At 36.7% G+C, this 20,352-nt stretch overlaps 3 protein-coding genes across 9 annotated transcripts in view; 2 read left to right on the plus strand and 1 right to left on the minus strand.

The window, feature by feature from the left end:
* Positions 1-166: 166 nt before the first annotated feature.
* Positions 167-8,994, minus strand: LOC113678796 (uncharacterized). Of its 2 annotated transcripts, none has more exons than XM_027195703.2 (7): positions 8,734-8,994; positions 7,816-8,074; positions 6,615-6,732; positions 4,654-4,797; positions 3,349-3,626; positions 2,638-2,748; positions 167-1,876 (listed from the first exon to the last, which is right to left on the minus strand). In XM_027195703.2, the coding sequence occupies exons 2-7, from the start codon at positions 8,041-8,043 to the stop codon at positions 1,706-1,708; spliced, it is 1,050 nt and encodes a 349-aa protein (XP_027051504.2). In that variant the 5' UTR covers positions 8,044-8,074; positions 8,734-8,994; the 3' UTR covers positions 167-1,705. The 2 variants fall into 2 exon arrangements, with proteins under 2 accessions (XP_027051504.2, XP_027051503.2); XM_027195702.2 differs by having other exon boundaries at positions 7,816-7,997; positions 8,734-8,993.
* Positions 8,974-13,529, plus strand: LOC113678846 (pre-mRNA-splicing factor syf2). Its single transcript, XM_027195761.2, has 7 exons — positions 8,974-9,113; positions 9,236-9,409; positions 9,636-9,761; positions 10,405-10,522; positions 10,760-10,850; positions 11,259-11,360; positions 12,387-13,529. Exons 1-7 carry the CDS (start codon positions 9,090-9,092, stop codon positions 12,550-12,552), a joined length of 801 nt encoding a protein of 266 aa, XP_027051562.2. The 5' UTR covers positions 8,974-9,089; the 3' UTR covers positions 12,553-13,529.
* Positions 13,530-15,596: 2,067 nt separating this feature from the next.
* LOC113678845 (leucine-rich repeat serine/threonine-protein kinase 1) overlaps positions 15,597-20,352 on the plus strand; it is a 30,856-nt gene continuing 26,100 nt past the window's right edge. For 4 of the 6 annotated variants that reach the window (XM_027195756.2, XM_089214786.1, XM_027195757.2 and 1 more), the window contains exons 1-4: positions 15,597-15,864; positions 18,646-18,884; positions 19,182-19,222; positions 20,148-20,313. In XM_027195756.2, coding sequence (XP_027051557.2) covers positions 18,665-18,884; positions 19,182-19,222; positions 20,148-20,313 — 427 coding nt within the window. In that variant the 5' untranslated portion in view covers positions 15,597-15,864; positions 18,646-18,664. The remainder of the gene's footprint in view (positions 15,865-18,645; positions 18,885-19,181; positions 19,223-20,147; positions 20,314-20,352) is intronic. The other 2 variants (XM_027195759.2, XM_089214787.1) reach the window with 1 other exon arrangement.

Below are 20,352 nucleotides of genomic sequence, written 5' to 3' on the forward strand. Positions count from 1 at the left end.
TTAGCTCGACAAACATCGGTTTACGCAGCCTCTATAAAGAAAACAATATTCAGCCATGTTAAACAAAAAGCTGTAAGACATGTTTTGGTGTGAATAGTCTAGAAGTCATGGCGATGAATTTTAAGCTATTAAAATACCTTAAGTAAAACTAAAATGACTGTCCTTACCGCCTTTTTTTTCCTTTAATAAGTCGCTTCTAATTTTATTTGACGTAGATTTACAAGACGAGATCGAAAACTTCACACTACTAAACGGCGGAGCTACGGTAGACTAAGATCAGTCCTTCTCTTTCCGCGAAGTGCGTCGCGCGATTGAAAAAAAAATTAGCTAACATCAAATTTTTATTGTTTCGCTTATTTTTATGACTCGTGCGGCACACTTCGATGAAAAAGAGGGACTACTCCCTAATCTAAGCTACAGTGTCACTCTTGCTGCATCTTAAAACCTGATCAACTTGATAAATTCAAGTTGATCGCTTGCATTCCACTGTCATTCTTCCCATCCTTGGCAATCCTTGTACCTTTCGGGAATATTATAATCTCTTGGTGCTTTTCTACTCTAGCAAACCATTTTTCATAAATTGTTTCACTATTTCAATCTTTTTAAAGCCAACTCACCATAAAGCTCGAATGACTAAGCGAAGTAACTCCTCTGGGATTCTTCTGTTATCTCAAACATCGGGCGCTTTTCCGGCGAGTGTGGCAAATCACAAACCAATGTCAACAAAACGATCGATAAGGACAAACGAGAATATCACAAGAACCCTTTGAGAACTCGAAGAATAAACAAGCAATCTGCTGGAAGGGCGGGAAAACGCAAGTAACGATTGACTTAATTTTAATATCTGATTAGTTGGCCACCGTAAAGAGTTTTAAAGCTGACGTTTCTAGCGTTAGCCCTTCGTAATTCGCTCTGACGAAGTGCCAACGCTCGAAACGTTAGCTTTAAAATTCTTTGCAGTGGCCAATTTCCGTTATCAACTCAGTTGATAATACTGAATTACCCTGCTATACTCTCTTACCGACACAGCACCACAGCTTCTTCAGAAACTTACCCCCTTTATTCGATCCCTGATTAGTTTCGACATTCGATTGAAAATTGCTCTCAAATACATCTCAATAAAAATCTTATCGCAGTTACATCAATAAATAGCATTTTAAAGACAGTGTTAATACCATGTCGAGTTAACACATCAAACTTCATGATTCCATGGTCTTGCCTATGCTTACTTTTTAACCCTTTAACTCCCGTGAGTGACCAAGACGGAATTTCTCCCTACTATGACTATACAATATCAACCAGATAAGTGATGAGAAAAAGGAAAAATATTAATTTGGGGATAATTAGTTAATCCAATACTAAATTCTCTGAACTAACATTATAAGAATTGTATGGTTGACAGTAGGGAGAATTAAAAATTTGATCAGGGAGTTCATGGGTTAAAAGCCTACTATCACCTAGGAAATTTCAACTCCTACTTTAAATAACGTGAAAAGCACGTTGAGCGTCTTCTTACTGTAATTTGTTTTCCATATGTTGTAATTTCCCAGAGCGATTCATCTCAGTCTTTGATCTCCCAGAGCCAAGTTCAGATATTCAATTGTGATCCATTTTGGGAAAAATCTCAGAGAAGTAGGACCAAAATATGCAACTTTGTACAAAATTATTCTTTCCAAACAATCATTCATTCCTTTCATTGAGACTGTCATAACCTTTCCACGCACATAGCAATTCCCATCCCGCCACCAATACACAAGGCAGCCACGCCTCTTCTTGCTCCTGTTCTTTTCATGCCATGTAACAATGTCACAAGAATTCTACATCCTGATGCACCTATTGGATGGCCAAGAGCTATAGCACCTCCGCTGATATTTACCTGTCAAGAATAAGTCAGAACCTTAACCACTGGTCAAACAGTCGTAGTTTGGATAAGGGGGGAGGGGGGGTTTGCAAATGTTGTGACCTCCCTATTTGTCAAGAGGAAGAACCAGATCAATGTCAGCATCTGAGAAATTGCTCACCTACCCCTACCCCTCCCCTAACCCAATAACAGTCAACTGATATCAAGTTAGGATTTATGTTGGGTTAGGGGAGGGGTAGGTACACAGTTGTTCAGATGCTGACATTGATCCAAATAATCAACTCATAAGTATCAAACAACCAAGTTTGCCCCCAAATGTTAGTAAGATGACACTGTAGTAACTTGAAAAAAAATAATCCTTTTCATACCCAGTATAAGCCTGACAAAAAATAAAAAAATTGAAGTTGGTCACCTTAGAATGTCTTACTACCATGCTACCCAAGTATTTCCCAAGTAATGTTTCTCATAGCCTGCAGAGCTACTGGGTTTTAAGTGCTCTGTAGAAAGAGCAATCAAGCTGGGAAAAAGAGGGGTAGCACTTCAGTCTCCCCTTTTATGGCTGTTTCTCCATTGGGAAAACCCCGATTTCTAGTAGATTATGGTATGGGAGAATAAATGAATGAAATGATGAATGACCAAGGAAATCAACAATCAATTATGCCCTGAAATTAATGGCACAAGGAAAAAGTCAATTGGATGCAACTACACAACATGAACCTGTACAATGTTTTCATAATTAATATCAATGTCAAAGAATTTGAAAGGTCATTTGGTACCTTTTTTGAATCAAGCCCTAAATCTTTCACAACAGCACAAGACTGTGCTGCAAATGCTTCATTCAGCTCAAACAAGTCAACATCTTCAAGTTTCCATCCTGCCTTTTGAACCTATGGAAGACAAAACAAAGGAAATGTTTCTTTTGTGTAACATTCGCCTTCATTTAAATTGTTTTTAAAAGTAATGCAGCTGTAATCCTCTTACTGGTAGGGAGGGGGAAGAAAAGTTCTTCCCCTTAAGTTTCTTTACCTCTTTTCTCACTCTAAGTGATGTTTGTTTTTGTTTTTGTTTTATTTGCTTTATCTTTTCTCCAAAACTTACATCTCTCCTCATCTTTAATACCATACACAACTCTTCTTTTTTGCTTTCCAGATGTTTTCCCAACCCAAGTGCTCCTCATTCCTACACTTTGTACCCCCCTTCAATAAAACTAAAGGTCCCAACCATAAATGAACATTCTTAATCATCCTCTGATTTCATGTTGACAGAACATCCTTTCCTTCCTTTCAAATTATAAAAACAATGCAACCCACTGAAAGACTGATCAAGCCATCAATCAAGCAAGTGAGCAATCAATAAACCAATCAAGCTGTCAGTCAATTAGTCAATTGGCTAAACAATCAATTATCCATGTGCTTAATAGATGGTTGTCTAGTCAGCCAGTAAGTCACTTACTGAGCCAGACTGTCACAAAAACATAGTTTCCTTACAGCTTTTCTTGTTGCTGGAATTGGTCCTGTGCCCATCACTGCAGGTTCAACACCAGCCTGACCCCATGAAACTATACGAGCCAAAGGGACCACACCTCTCCTGGCAGCCTCAGCATATGACATTAGTACAACTGCAGCAGAACCATCATTGATGCCAGAGGAATTTCCAGCTGTGACTGAACCAGTCCCGTCTTGAAGAAAACATGGTTTGAGACGAGAAAGACCTTCCATAGAAGTGCCATGACGTGGAAACTCATCCTCTGTAACATTGATTGTCCCTAACAAAAGAAATGAAAAAAAAAGTTTAAATTAGAATAAACCTCTGGTTTTCATGGATTCTGCTATTATGACTACCATTGTTGGTGATAAGAACAAATGAATGTAAACTTACAGGGCTGGTGTATTTGAAAGTACATTTACACTAATAGTAAATGAAATATAAAGAGACTATTTGTTGTCATGGCGGTTAATTCACCTCAGCACTACCCATACTTGGCCTAAAATAAAGTATATAACTTCTGCATTATAGCAAAACATAAATACTTTCATACTTTACTCTGACAGTGCTTGGGAACTTGACAGTTTTATGAGACTTGGTGTCCAGGGAAGCTTGACAAAATATTGGAGGTAACTGGAATTATAACCAAGTCACCCACAGACTAACTTGTCCATGCCAACTCACCAACTCTTAAAGTTACTTTTCCATAGCCTTTTAATTAGCATTCATCATTGCGAAGGTCCTTCTCAAATCCAATCATTAACCCACAATTCATATGTATGATTTTCATTTATTCACAGATATTAACAAAATGGAGTGTTCAAACACTTAGATGATGAGATCCAAATCCCAGCACAATTGCTTTGATTCTTTGGCTTAAAATATAACACAACCTGTACAACAACAAGGAAATGTAAGATCTAATTAACATAAAAGCTTTCCTACTGGAAAAATCCACAATTCTGTCCATGACATCTAAGTATTTGTATGTTATCATATGCTGGTTGTTGAACACTTTGGTTTGTATCTTAACAGTATAAAGTCAATGAAATGTTGTTGAAACTTCAATTATTTCATCATCAATACATAAAACATCAGACCTCAACTTAAAACAAGACTAATTCTGTAATGAGCTTGGCTTATTTGAGCGATTTCATACAAATTGGCATGGGCAAATTGGTCTGTGGGCGAGTTGGTCGGATACCTTGCACTGGAGGGGCCACGTACATAGCTTGAGGGAAGACTTCACCTTTAAAAGGGGAGGCTAAATAATACAATACTAACAAATTTAACATAACTCCATTTACCTTTTCTTGTTTTCACAGTAATGTTAATAATCTCTTCTTTAAAGTACCCTTCATTTTGAGCACTCTCAGCTCGGTTTTGAGAAACAACTGCAAACTGATCTTGTTCATTTCTTGTAACTTGCCACTGTTTTGCAACATTTTCAGCTACAACAAAAGTAAGAATGCATTTTGTTACATATTTTGATATATTCTATTTTCACTAACATTGTTCTATGTTGACCTCTAAATTTATGACAAACACAAAAAGCAAAATAACCACTTTATTTAATGATGAAAAGAAAGAATTGATAGCAAAGCTCAAGAGTGAGAAGTATTCATGTCTCATATTCTCACTTCATCATCCCTTCAGTATAAAGTTTGAAATTTAACATACAAAGCTGCAGCAATCACAGATGTTATGAATATTCTCAAAGCTGAACTAGCAAGTGATTCAGAGCCTTTGGCCAGGTTGTGTAGTGGCTATCATTGAGAGCAGCTCATTGTTCTTGTTGCAAGTGGTAAAGCAAAGGAAATGATTGGTGAAGCTCTCACCCAGGATTAAGTCAAGAAGCTTACTGAACAAGATGTTGAGAAGCACTTCAAGAGACATGAAGCTTCATTGTCTTCAAAGACTTGTGATGCAATAGTTTATATATTCCTTCAGCTCTTATGTAAAGTATTGGCTCATTTTGTCCCTGTTGATGAAAGAAAACTTCTGAAGGACTCGAACAATAAACTCATGGTAAAGAGAGAACTGGGAATGATTGCTGCTGGATTGAGTCTGAAGTATGGAAAGTACATGGCAATCGCAAGTGCTGCTCTTCTCACAGCCAAAAATGTTGAAGTACCCTTGGTCAACGATAAGGAAATAGATAGTATTTATGAAGAAACTGATTAATTTCTTAATAAGAACTTACAAATTATATATCAACAAGTAAAATGGATGATAAAGAACTTAAGACTGAAGAAGCACCAGCCAGCCTTCTGCCAGGGCCTGCAGGGGCATGCCTTCAGCCAGGCTTCATACAGGTGACTTCAACTGATAAAAATAAGATGAAACCAAATAAAGACCCAGAGCATGTCGCAGCTGGCAAAAAACTTGCTGAACACAATAGAAGAGTTCGAGAGGAAAAGGAGAAGAAAGGAGGTTCAAAAATCCAAGTCCCAAGAGGGCAGGCCATGGAGCGGCAAGATTACAACTACAACCAGAACCATCATCATCATTCTCACTCACTCAAATTCTTTTAGTAGCAAGTGTCATTCTTTCACTGGCTGGATTGTAACATAAAGAAAAGAGTTGATGGCCTTCATTAACAGAGCAAAACCACAGGCTTGAGCACAGCAAGGTGACACACAGCAAAACACACAAACACAGATTGCTTCTTCGAGGCCTGGCCAAAGGCTTATCATTACTTGGTAAGAGAAATGTTCAAGAGAATTGTTCAAGAGAATCATTCCAGATTATAATAGTCACACCCTCTTTAAAACTCATGAGTTAGACATTGTGAATACTATTCACTTATATCTTCATACTATCCAGGAAACAGGTAAAGAGAATACTCAAACTTATCAGATAGAAGTTGTTATCTTGATCTAACATCAAGATTGGAGAATTAACAATCAAATCTTGACAGTTAAAGAGTTACAGGAAAAAGGACTTTGGTTTGAGAAGTCTGGATTTGAGCCCTGGCTAAGGTGGTGATGTTGTGCTTGAGACCTGTGGCCAGATACTTAATCCTCACAGCACCTTATAACACCTGGAAGTATAAATGGGTAGCGGCAAATCATCAAAAAAATTATTGATTAATTGCTGATGTACTAGAGTGAAGTTGACACTCCTTGCTTCATGCTGCTGAAGCTATGGTAAGTTGCAGCAGTATAAGGATATTATACCCTCAAGACAAATATACCGTAAGATGTGATTTGAAATTAACTGAATCATGAGATAATGTAACATTGTGCAGCATCAAAACCCCTTGTACCTGTTATTCCCATGTGGTAGCCATGAAAAGCATCAATAAGTCCATCAAGCATCATAGTATCCACAAGTTTAGTGTCACCCATCTTTATTGGTGACCTTATGTTACAACAATGAGGGGCCTGTAAAAATCATAATACTTGGATTACTTATAGTAATCATCACCTGACACAAAACATATTCTCCTCACACATTAAAAGTAATCAATGACAACTAACAGATCCACCCCCAAGACAAACAACACACTGTAAAACTGACCAATAAGCTCAGTTCACTAATAAGACATTGGACTGACAAACAACTTTCCACTAGACTTTCATGGCAACTTCTGTCAAGGTTATAGAAATTTCAATCACTGCCACCGACAACACTCTTTTACAGGATTTTTTAACCCTTTCACTCCTAAGATCTCATTAGCAATTCTCCTTACTGTCTGCCACACAATTCTTACAAAGTCAGTAATAATTTTGTATTGGATCAAATAACAATTAATCCCCTAATTTATATATTTTGCTTGGTATTCTCTTTTTTTTTGCTTAAAATTGTATCAATAATATAGGGAGAAATTTTATCTTGGTCACTCATGGAAGTTTAAGGGTTAATCCAAGGCCCATATGGTTTCATTTGAATCAGTCCAACTTTATACTGAAGAGATAAATTTTGAAACAAATCAATAATATCAACCTACAAGAATCAACTGAAGGGTGACTTATTGAGGCAAATAATGATGTCAACATTTGAAAACCAAATTTGATTTTTTTCTGTCAAAGAAAGGTTTGATGGGAATTAAATATATGAATCCTTTAGAAGGTCAAGTGAAAGCAGACAAGCATGTTGTTTGTATATGGAAAAAAATCCCTGCATTTGAGGTTAGAGAATCACAACTAGACAAATCAAATTGCATGTTATATAATATATATGAATTCTTTTTCTCACTCATAATGTGTGTGTGAAACCTTTAACCCTTTAGCCCCTGAGAGTGACTAGCATCTAATTTCTCCTTACTATATCACCCCTGAATCAAACATGAAGTCACGAGTATAGAAGAGATGAACACCAACTAAAGCAACTCTTGACTGTTAAACAAATTCTCCTCGTCAGCCTCTTTGGAAATGTTTGAAGGACAGTATGGAGAATATGCATACTGATGTTAGGGTGTAAAGGGTTAAGCATTTTTTAGGGATTTATTGAGGTCAAAACCCTACCTGGCTCATACTTTCCTGACCCCCAGCAACAACAACAGCTGACTTGTCAGTTATAACAGCTTGGTATCCCAAAGCAACAGCCTTTAAACCAGATCCACACAACATGTTCACACCATATGCTGGAACAGATGATGGGATACCAGCATTCATTGCTGCTTGTCGTGCTGGACCTTGGCCTTGCCCTGCATGAGGTAACCCACAACAGAGTAAAAGATTGACCATCTCCATTAAAAAAGGTGCTTTTCACATTTGACAAAATCTGTGACAAGTAAGGATATGGTGAAATTATGTTCAGAAATTTTCAGTAGCAACCCTTCCAGATCCTCTATGTATTGAAATTACACAAACTAGCCGGAGTAAAGTAGTAGAAGACAACTATTGAAATTTTTCTTTTGCTCTCTGACAACAAAATTAAATAAGTAAATGTTACTCTGATTAAAGTAAAATGTTATTGATTCACATGCATACAAAGGTAACACACCTGTAGGTCAATTTTTGACAAGTAATATTTGATTCAATAAATACAGTTTCAATTGGATTAAATTTTTTGATCATTTACAAACTAAATTTTAATGTTTTGCCAAATAATCAATCAATAACTCTGTTTATCATTTGAAATTTTAAGCAAACCTTTGTCTGACAGTCACAAACTTTTTTTTAGTCCTATAGCCCATCTTACCCCTCCCTCACCCTTATTTTAGTCTTATCGTTATTTTAAAAATTTTTTTTCACAAGTTCTTCTCGTAACCCCCTCCCCCCCCCCCCCCCCACCTCTTTCCTGAGCGCCTGGTTGGGGGTGGTGGGAGTGGAGTAGGTAATTTGCAAATCTGAACGAACCTATAATAGATAAAATTACATCTTCCTTGCTACAAAACAACTGCAATTTGATAAATAAGAGATTATATCTTCAATACACACCAGCAGTGCAAACCTGTCCCATAATCACCTCAGCCACGTCGGCTGGGGAGATCTCAACGTGCGCCAAAACTTCTCGAATGACCAAGGCGCCAAGTTCATGCGCTTTAAGAGAGCTAATACAACCATTTAAGTTTCCTATTGGCGTTCTTCCGGCTGCAACAATTACAACATCCGAATCATTGTATCCCAAACTAGCCGCCATTTCCGAAAGTCAAGTGACCAAGTGACACGTGAAGACTCCTGGCATCTAGTTGGCACTTTTTGTTTCGAATGACACGACATATCTTTTGTAATGAACTATCCACTGATTGATTCTACTGCAGGCTCAACTTTCAAACTAAAGGAACACTTGGAATATGGCGTCACAAGTCGTTGTAGAAGTAAGTCGATAGCTATATCCTTTAAATCGACTATTTCTCCCTGCATTTAAATTAATTTGTGATTAACTGATCCCTTGATTTAAAGAAAAAGATCTGAACGGAGTTTTGTACTTTTCCTGTAGAGTGAGGGTTCTAGATCAACTGCGATGGAAGGCGAAACTAGTGCAAGCAAGAGTTCTGTCTTAGATGAAAACAATGAATTAAAGGCTGGTCCTTCATCGTCGTCTTCCTCCACATCAGCCGCTGATAAACGAGCGGAAAGAATGAAGAGATTGAGAGAGCTTCATCTAAGAAGGGTTAAGTCATTGTTTCTGTTTGTTACAAAATATAGAAAAGCTGTGTAGGTTACATATGGATCGGATTTTTGCCTTAATATAAATTGAGATGATTTTTTTGCCCGTTTTTGACAATTAATTAGACTTTTCTGGGGTCTATAAGTTATCAAAGTATGTTGCTGAATTTAACGAGGAACAGTGATTTCGTGAATTCATCTCTGAAACTCTTCATTTTAAATGTTTACAGAATGAAGCACGTAAGTTAAATCATCAAGAAGTGGCAGAAGAAGATAGGAGAAAGAAGCTACCTAAAAACTGGGAAGCTGTGCAGCGAAGAGTAGAATGGGAGAACAAAGAAGAAGAGGCTAAAAAGGTATATAGATATATATATATATATGCAAATGTTTTTAATTGTACATCTCATATTGATATTAAAAAACTTTTATTGCTGGTTATCGTTGATATTCTTTGAAGCAGGCAATGACCAGAAAATGAAGGTGTCATAATCCTACTAGCTATTAATAACTATGCTGACTCAAGTAGTACAATTGACTTTTTTTAAGTCTTTGGTAATTAAATGTAGACCTGGACAAGGCTTTTTGCATGTCATGTGCAATATTCTTGTTCTGAGCTTGTCTCACCTTGCCACAAAATTGTTTATCACTAGACTTTAGTAAGCCACAATGCTGTCACTGCTTTGCATATCTTAGCCACTTGATTCTACCAATTCTCTTCCAAAAGATGTAGATAATTTATTGCCAAGACTTAGCAATTTTGGTGTATAACATGAAAGAGAAAGTAGGAGAATGATGAATTTGATGTAAACATGAGAAAATTATTTTTTTAAATGGTAGTCTTCTCAATAGAGTGTCTAAACTACTTTTGTTGGTTTTTGCCATTTGTCATGTCAGATCAATCCACTTTTTGTAACATTCTAGAAGGGAATCTTATGAACAATGCACACCCTATTGTTTTTGTATCATATAATCATATGGATAATCCTCTTACTGTCTTAGGAAGCTGAATCACGGGGAGAAGATTATGACAGAGTAAAGTTGCTGGAGATGTCTGCAGAGGATGCTGATAGATTTGAGAGAAAGAGGAAAAAGAAGAACCCTGATCAAGGTTTTTCAGGTACGCTATTTATTTTTAAATTATTTACAAGCAGTTCAGCAGTTTTATGTACTTTGAATTCATATATGTTTTTCTTTCTTGAGAGGAGTCTATACAAGTATTTGCCTCTGCTATGAATCAGTTACTCAATATATTTTTCTAGGAGCATGTGAACTAGTTCTAATGCATGAAGTGACTTTTCTGGCAGAAAAATCTGAGAACTTTCTTGAGGATAACTTTTTCATTTTTCTTTGGCAGATTTTGCTGCAGCTCAATACAGACAGTACCAACGCCTCACCAAGCAAATGAAACCTTCAAATGAAGATTACAAGAAAGAGGTTGAGCAAAAGTAAGAGGATGCTTGGTTTAGGGTTGTATGGTTGTTATAAAAGCTCTAATTTTTTCATTTTCTATGCAGATCAAGGTGGTAAATGTGATGAGAAAGTTTGAATATTCTATTTGTGTTTCTTTGCAGTGTAGTTCTTATTAAGTTAATGAAGTACATGCTAGTGAAAGAAGTGTAAGGCAGATAACTCTCCTGTGAAATGAAAGGTGTATACCAAGAAATCAAGTCTTGTTAATTTGTTCAAACAACCAAAAAAACCCCTTTCCCCTGTTTTTGCCAAAAACTCTTTGCTTACATATTGAAGTTTACTAATGTTTTCCATTTAATTTTAACTTCAGTATTGGTATCTTAAAATAGTGATGCTTTATTGTTTTACTATTTGCACTAAAATAAATAACCATTCCTCTTCAGAGGGGAAGCCATGTTTCCCACTGTAGATGATGTCAGCTATGGAGGGCAAGGAAAAGTTCCAAAGGCTGCTGTAGACAGAATGGTTGCAGACTTAGAAAAACAGTAAGTACATGATATAATTTTGACCAACATTCATCTTGAAAAGCTAGTGTCATACAAAATGACCTGTAAGAGTTTTTTTATTGTGTGGCTATCTTTGCAAGCAGGTAATATAATGTGATTGCCATGTTCTGATTGGCTACCAAATATTTAGTTTGATTCATAAAATTACACTTATTATTTATTGCCTTTGGACCATAAAATTACTGACAGAATACTGCTACACATCATGTATATATAACTTCATATAACTATATAACTTCAGGAGATAAGATACTTCTGCCACTAATGTTACGAGCTGTTTAGAAAAAAAATTGATAGTCAACCACCTGGTAGAAAGTCCCTCTCAGTCTATTAATTGATAATTATGTTTCTTTTTATATCACTGTCAACAAATTTTGTTTTTGGAGAGCAATGTCAATGCATACTCCATAGCAATAGTTAGTGCTGGCTTAGTGTTTGGTGAACTTAACTCTTGATCAATTTGTGGGTGTTCAAGCCCTATTTGGATCAATGTGTTGTCTTCTTGGGCAAGACACTTAAACCTCAAAGTGTCTCCCCCCTACTTTCACAATGCCTCTCATCACTAAGGATTGTAAATTATAAATTGGGATCAGTGATTGAGAGCCTAATAGACCAGCATCCTATTTAGGAGTAAGCTGCATGCACAGCAATTGGAGCTAATTTTCTCCAGAGGCTTTTCATGATATGCATCTTTTTCCTTCTTGGATCCTGACAGTTAATCAAAACACCATGCAAGCTTTTGCTGCTTCGGCTTATCTGTAAACGTACAATCCTCCAGACATGGTTTGATGCTACTCTGGTTTGCAGATTCAATGAATGTAACCGAAGAAGTTAGGGGTGTTGAAATGTTGGGTCTATGAATTGTAACTTCTTTGGTTATATTCATTAAATCTGCAAATCAGAGTAGCATCAAACCATGTCTGATTGTCCACCTGGTTGCTGTGTGAACTTTAATATATTTTACAATCCTCCTTTGATCACATTTGCATACTTTCTGAATTTCAGGATTGACAAACGAGAAAAGTACAGCCGAAGAAGAGCTCACCTGGATGAAGAAGATATAGATTACATCAATGAACGCAATATGAAATTCAACAAGAAACTGGCAAGGTTCTATGATCCATTCACTGCTGAAATCAAACAGAACCTAGAAAGAGGCACTGCAATTTAGGCAGTTAATTACTAAATTCATTATCTTTTTTGAGAACTAAATTTCAGAAAAATGTATGTAGCAGCTAGAAAGGAGATCTGAAAATCAGATATCAGCAGTAGAGGGTTGGTAGTTCAAGTGATATTTCAATTCAGAGTGCATGTGTTGTTTCAATATTTGGCTTTCAGTCACTCTTGAGATAGTAGGAATCTTATAAAAAAGTGACTTCCCATTTATTTTGTAGAAAAGTAGTGCTGGCAGTTGTACAGTGGACATGGAAATTAGGCAGGGGTCAAAACGTCATTTTTTGTGAGATTTTTAAAAGATATTTGGGTCAGCTGCATGTGCAGAAGGTTATAACAGAATTGTGATGTCATTTATTTTTGAGGTTAGTGTACTTCAAGTTCATGTTGCATGATTTATGTTGTTGATTATTAATTTACCATTTAAGTGTACATGATTTTTTTTATCAAACTTTCCTGCATACTGAAGTCAATGTACTTCACCTTTATGTTGCATGATTCACGTTTTTGGTTATGTAATTTACTGCTTAAGTATGAGTGATTTTTATCAAACACTCCTTATACTATGGTATTTAAGTTTGAAAACGTGGGTGAAAACTGGATTCAGGCTTGCACGTCCATATCCTTGGATATTTCCCACTGAATGCACAACAATCTCTTGTTTAAGGTCACCTTTAATCACATAGCATTTCAATGTAATAATACGACAGATGACAAATCCTGTGTCAAGTGAACACCCATGGACCTTAGTATAAGGTTTCCTCCTAGTATAGAGTTTGGACTATTATGTTGATGAGACAAATATTAATAGGTGAAAGAGATTTCTTGAATGAATGGAGTATAACCTTAAACTGTAATCTATAAAAAATAAAGCTCGAATCTCTTAATTAAAGAAAGGGCTTAAGTTCAGAGCACTTTGATGGTTTTCTACTAAAAACAAGTCTGTGTTTTAATTAATAATAGACTGTTACAGGACTTGAGTTGTTGTCTGCTTGATGCAAGGTGTGCACTTGATAGAGTCTGCAGTGCAGGTTTCACTGTATTACTTTCTCAACAAACTTGCAAGGACTTTAATCTATGGTCAACTCAAGTCCATCTTGTGGATAGATAAACATGTAACTTACACCTTTGAGGTCAGAGATGAAATGAGATATTTAAAAAGAAAACTTTTAATTCGCATTGAACAAGCTGATCTTTAAAACGGAAGATTAATGATGAATTGAAGTTCAAAGTAAAAGGTTAGACCTTTACAACAGTTAAATACTGTTGGTTTTCCTTGTTTTCCTGAAAGTTTTAGGGGGGCCACAGGTTTTTATGATTGCTCCTCAGTTAAGTCCAACATCTTTATATCATTCCATTTTCATGGTAAGTATGGCATTAATTTGTGCATAATTTACATCACTGACTGAGATATGCAATGACGCACACTCACCTATGCGATCAAGTGATTAAACTAGTGATCTGTAAAATCAGAACAAGTTATCAAATCATGTGACTCGCTTTGGCATGTAATAAAAATGAAGAGTGGGAGTTGTGTTAGATCTTTTGACACCTAAAGAGGCAAAAAACACACATCCTACTAGTGCATGCCAATCACTAATTATGTAAGATGTCTGTGTGCCATCTGCTGATTTTCCTTGAAATGGCAAAAGGGTTTAGTTGGTTACAGCTCTGCAAGGAACTTCTAGCTGGCTTGTAAGTGTGGGCACACACAAGATTGACAACAAAAATTTGAAACTTATGTGACACTAATAATAGCTAAAACTAATAGGGTTAGGCAAGAGTGTGTCATAATATCACTGGGACAACACTGGCATGTACCAGAGTCAAAAGTATTCTTGAGACACTAGATACCCTGAAACCAAATTCCCAATATGAAAAAAAGCAAATATAACATTGAACTTAGTAATCTTGATTTAATAATTAACCACTTTGCCTGAAATGTTGACATGCAGGTTTGTAATTACCACTACACTTCGGGTTTGCATGAACTACTGCACGTAAAGTTCTCGTTGCCTTGGCAATATGGCGGCCAGTGCCCTCTCTCTTTCTGTCACAATGCTCCATTATAACTTTGAAGTTGAAACTTACAGTAAGAACTGCTAACGCTAAATAGCAGTCATCAGAGTAAAAATGCGGATTTCTATTGAAGAAAAGCATCTAGAAACTTCCACCTTTTTGGATAATTCTCGAAGTTATCGAAGTGCTCGGTTAATATCCGAAATTTCCAAATACAACCTTGGTCAAAAGCTGCAAAAGAAATCCTCTCCAAAATGCAAAAGCCACCTTTCGACTTGTATCCGTTGTCAATACCTTGACATGATCTTTGCAGTTTCAACTCTTCCTCGCTTGTTTTCCCGCTGAAACGTGGTCAACATCTTCAGCAACCTTTCTCTTCCTCGAGGACGAAGGATCGCTTGAGGAAAAATCTTTCTCAAAATCATACTCATGTCCATACGAAAAGTCCAGTTCGTTAAGAATTTGACATTCCTCCATGTAAGAGGCAAAAACAGTTTCTTTAATCCACCGGGAGAGCTCGTCTTCCATTGCATTTATATACTAAATTTGAACCTTCACGATGAGTCGGCGACGAGGAAATTAAATAATCCGCTGACAATACAAACCGGATGTTTTCATCCAATCACAAACCCTCAAAATTGGTCGCATGGGATTTTCTTCCTTCGTTTTGAAGACTATTTTTAGCAGATTACACCCCAAAATAAATGTAACAGGTCAAGGGAAAAACAAAGAAGAAAAAATTGTGATATAAAGTTTCTCTGATTCCATCTTCCTCGTGTGCGATTGGTATTGAATTCAACAAGGGATGTGTGAGTAGAGGCAACAAATTCAACTCGATCGCCCTGAGTCGTTTTTCCTCCTTTACGTTTTTTGCTAGGAGATCTCAGTTGAACAAAAATTTAGTTGGAAAAGGATTCATCCTAATTCTCCCATCTTTTCTATTTCCTTTGCTTCTCAAGGCTTTGAATCTATCGTCATAGTGTACTAACCCACCCTTCCCACGCATGACAATTTCTTATTTCCAATCTCCCTCACTTTGGTGTGGTGTAAGTGGGTTTTGGCAAAGGGCTTTCTTCTTGTCGGATTTCTTCCTAACATGCAGCTCGTAAGTCCGAAAGAGTGGTATTAGTACTGTAAGTATATTTCAAATTAATTTTTGAACGCCAGAAGAAGAACTGTGGGCGTACCAATGTGCTCAACATGGCAGAAGTTTCTTCCCGGCGAACGATTGAAGTACTACATAAAGTTCAGTCTTATTTGGATATCACTGAATCAAGTTGAGAATTAAAAGGTAAGTTGGGTAGAATGTTCTCCTCTCTTTGACGATATTAATATTGAAAAGTAGAGTTCTTCTAAAATCATCAATATTTGGCAGTACCTGAAGTGAAAACACTTTAAAAAGACCCAGTATTTTTTTCGGCGTGCTCCCGTCATGGGGTTGTATACAAACATCACACTCGAGCGATTCAAATGTATTGATCAAGAGGGGATTTCCGATCAGAGGGGAAGAACGATAGATTACTTCAAGAAACATCCCTTCCCAATCAATTTAGTAGGCGAAATTTATTTATATCTTTAACTACTTAACTTTCGCAGCGAAATAAATCGAATGAAGAAATGTCTGTCGTATTCTAGAATTAAGCTGTAAGATGTGTTGTAAATGATCTCGGATTAACAGATTTCGTTCTCTGATGGTCTTTGAGACCAATGTATTGTATGATGTTTGATCCTGTAATCAGCGTGGTTTGTTTGAATTATCATACAAATGCTTAAGTCCACAGCTCGACTCACTGGTGAGCTGTTTCCTCTAAAATCAGATTTGTAGAGTATTCAAACAAATTTTATTTATGCGTACCCAAAACGAAAATGTTAATCGAAATATGTTTATGGTAGTTTGATGAAGATAGAATTAATAATTCTTCAAGCTTTCACGTTCAATCCACAAACCCAAACGTGTATTTTTAGACAGTCAAAAAGTAAGGGATGACATTTGTAACATTCTTGAGTAAAAGGAATCCAACACAATGTAAACTTTTCCTTTTGTCTTCATGGATGAACGTCATTGGGACTGATCACGCCATTTTTTGATAAATATTTAATTGACAGCGGGAAAAATTGCAAAATAAATATTCTGTTATGTCAGAACTTCCTTTAAAGATTTATTTAAAGTTTTAGCTACAGCATTTTATGGAAAATATCTTAAATTAGACAACTTGACTTCATTCCCATGCAAGAAATGTGTTAAAGATTATTTTATGCTGTCATATGCTTATAGAATAACACTTTTGGCTTGGACAAGTCTTAATTAACTGCATGCAGTCCAAGTTAGACATATAATAAAAATCCATCCATTATTAATGATGAAAGCTGATTTGCACAAAGTATGGTCACTTTTAGTAGAAAACAAAAGTCACAGCTTATGAGCCTGGAAAAAATTAGTTTCCTTGTAGAGAAATATTTTTGTTTTTCATGTCATTAATGTTAGACAAGGAAAAATTCAATCCCCATGAGGACCTATTGATTCCATGCTGAGCTGTGATACTGAGCTATGGAGACTCTTTGTTGATTCAGGCCATTAGTAGGTTAATTTGTGACATGCTTCCTGCTTACTGCAAGAATCAACAGTGTTGAATGGCCTCCGACAAGTTGATCGTAGGAGAAAGATAGTGAATTTTAAGCTTGGAAATGAGTGAAGAAAGATGTTTTTATTTGTCTTATTATCATTGTAGGACTTAGAAAAAATTCTGAGTGTGATGAGGAATTGAACCTCTGACCTTCGGTTTCCATGCTCTGACATTCTACCCTAGAGAGGTAGAGAGCTAGCTAGAGAGACTCGGCAATGAACTAGGCCATCATAAGGTTCATAAATGACACCCATTTTGCTTACTGCCAGAGTCAATATCAAATGCCTCCTGTGAGTTCACCCTTTACACCCCAACATCAGTATACATATTCTCCATACTGTTCTCCATGCATTTTCTGAGGCGGTGACAAGGAGAATTTGTTGAAAAATCTAGAGCTTCTTTAGGTGAGGATCATTTCCTTCATTCTTGTGACCTTATTGTTTGATTCAGGGATTATATGTTAAAGAGAAATTTGATTCAGTCACTCCTAGGAGTTGAAGGGATAATGGAATTAATTTCGTTGATACTTAGTTTTAGTTTTCATGTCACCTAAGTTTTCTAGATGTACCTCTGGATTAAAAATATTAGTCTTGATAATCATAAGCAAGGGTGTAGCTTGAAGGTCTTGGGGTGCACTTGACCCTTCTTTAGTGACAGAGACAATATTTTTCAAAGGGTATACAAACCTTTCAGCCCTTTAACTCCCAGAAGTGATAAAAATGTAACTTCTCCCTCGAATATCTATATATTATCCAGCAAACAGGTAATGAGAATACTCAAACTCATTAGGTAGTTCTTTTCTTGATCAAACACAAATTCTCTCAACCAGTTTCCAAGGAAATGTGTTGCAGTTAAAGAGGAGAATTGTTTATTAGATCTTAAGAGTTAAAGGATAATTCAGGTGGTGAAAACCCATGACTCTGAAGAACCTGCACAGTGTAAATCTTTAGCAGGTGTGAGATACTCTGTTTGTTGATCCTTCTTGTGGCATAAATACAAGCTTGTCAAAACACAAGGTCTACCAGCAGTTTAAGCCATTCAATTTAAGCCCACAAATTTTTTAACCCCTTTAAAATTTAAACCTATTTCCCTGTTGAGTTGTACTGTCAGAAGAGGGCAATTTGGCCCTGTGTGGAGTGTCCCTTCATCATTCCAATTGAATTTGAGATAACTGATGTGTCACTCTTTAACTGTTGCTTTTATTTGTTGTCATTCTACAGAGTGTTTTATGACTCTTGGCTTTGGCCTGTAAAGCAGCTTTTTTTAACACTTAATTAGTTCATGGGGTCTGTTTACAATTCTGGGCACAGAATTGTGTTTACAAGACCTTTATAAGAAGGGAAAACCCTGGTAAAATGCTTGTTTTTGGGTCAAGGGGTGAAAAGGTGATACTTTTCATCCTACTTTAGGTAAGTGTATAGAAATTGTTTCTAATATTTTTCTGCCAGGTAACAGTTGTTCCTTCAAATGGCTGCTCCAGTGTTTGTGTTTAAAGGGGAGCTGTTGCATCAGGCAGCTATCTATGATCAGCGTGACTTGCTGAAGTCTCTTCTGATGGCCGGTGTCCATGGAGAAGCCAACAGCCTTGATCCTCGTGGGTTGACACCTCTTCATACTGCTGCACTGCATGACAGTGTTGGTTGTCTGGTAGAGTTATTGGAATGGATAGGTAACTTGACAAAAGCAAGTGAGGATGTGTAAATGTTTGAGACCAAACAACTAATATTTTGCAGCATTGTAAATAGTTTCAACTTAGGGGTGGGAGTTGATTGTGTTTATTAGTTTATTTGGGCTATATTGGGCGGCATGATCTGTTGAGAAAATTTGTTTTCAGAAGTGCTTTTTATCAATGCGGTAAAAGTGGTGCCCAGAACAATATACTAAGGGGGATGGGAGGGAGGAAAAGTGTGAAATACCAGCCTGGATGGAAAATAAGAATATGCTATGTTGTTATGCTTAAATTTATCAATATTTTGTTTTACAGAAGACATAAACATTCAGTCTGCCCCAGAGGATAACTGTTCTGTAAGTGTTTGGTACACCATACATAATGTCTAATTTTCTTTGTCTGAAATTTTTCAATACAGCTAGTATTATCCTTTCAGGATAATGGCAAAGGGAGAATTTTTGGAGTTAACTCTCTTAGATCCTTATTCCTTATCAAAGACTTAGGAACTAACAAGTCATGGTTCTCAGATGGCAAACAAAGATTGAAACACAAACCTTTTATAATTTGCAAGATCATTTAACTTTTGGGGAGTTTATATTTCCATTAAATCTGTGGAACTTATGATCAGTATAAGGTAAACAAATATAGTCCCCTAACTTAGTAATAAGTATCCCGTATGGGAGACATGATGGAGGACTAGTAAGTGTTGAGATGGTCTGGGTTCTAGCCATGGTTGGGTCTCTCTGTTATGTTCTTTGGCAGTACACCTCTAATAACTCTTACAGAGCCTCTTTTCACCTTGGAGAATACCAGTAACTGCAATCAGCATCAAAATCAGTTGACTTATAGAGTTCAAACAGTCCCTTTTTATGTATGGAATACTGGTAACACTTCTATTTGTACCATTCTATAAATCATTGACAATACTCCCCTCCCCCATTTAATGTTGCCTGTTTGTAATGATCATAGAATCACGATGCAGTATTGTTTTGGGGGGAGGAGGGGGGCCATCAGGTTAACTTTGCAAGGACAAAAAAAGATGAAAATGAAGTATAAGTGGAAGGAAAAGGTTAAAGTGTCAAAAACTTTGTCACTGATTGTGGGAATGAATATGAGGGACACTTGACAAAATGCCAGGGTGACCTGTAATGGAGTGATGGAGTGCCATCCTTTTTGTGAGTTTGGGTGCAGGGAGCAGCATTACACTTACTCGCTCTGAAATTCATAAGGATTTTTTTGGTTGAAGTCAATACTCATTTAAACTGAACATTTGATTGACAGACTGCCCTTCATCATGCTGCCCGAAATGGCCATCTCCGTTGTCTTAAAGTTCTCATTGACGCAGGGGCGAGAGTTGATATCAAGAACAAAGATGGCAAAACAGCAATGCAGATAGCATTTGAAATGGGGGAAATTGACTGTGGCAACTACCTAAGGACTATGGAAGGTATCTTATCATCAAAAAAAGTCTTATGAATCAGGATTC

The sequence above is a fragment of the Pocillopora damicornis genome, chromosome 8 (genome assembly GCF_964200805.1).
Source record: "Pocillopora damicornis chromosome 8, jaPocDami1.2, whole genome shotgun sequence".
NCBI classification, from domain to species: Eukaryota; Metazoa; Cnidaria; class Anthozoa; order Scleractinia; family Pocilloporidae; genus Pocillopora; species Pocillopora damicornis.

What these genes read in the sequence shown, in the direction of transcription:
- LOC113678796 (XM_027195702.2), bottom strand. Translation starts at nt 8,935, where the DNA reads ATGGCGGCTAGTTTGGGATACAATGATTCGGATGTTGTAATTGTTGCA. An exon ending in GGGACAGGTTTGCACTGCTG is followed by an intron (nt 7,998 to 8,733) that starts GTGTGTATTGAA and finishes TACCTCATGCAG; the next exon opens with GGCAAGGCCAAGGTCCAGCA. An exon ending in CTACCACATGGGAATAACAG is followed by an intron (nt 4,798 to 6,614) that starts GTACAAGGGGTT and finishes CTTTTGTTGTAG; the next exon opens with CTGAAAATGTTGCAAAACAG.
- LOC113678846 (XM_027195761.2), top strand. Translation starts at nt 9,090, where the DNA reads ATGGCGTCACAAGTCGTTGTAGAA. An exon ending in CGTCACAAGTCGTTGTAGAA is followed by an intron (nt 9,114 to 9,235) that starts GTAAGTCGATAG and finishes CTTTTCCTGTAG; the next exon opens with AGTGAGGGTTCTAGATCAAC. An exon ending in AAGAAAGAGGTTGAGCAAAA is followed by an intron (nt 10,851 to 11,258) that starts GTAAGAGGATGC and finishes ATTCCTCTTCAG; the next exon opens with AGGGGAAGCCATGTTTCCCA.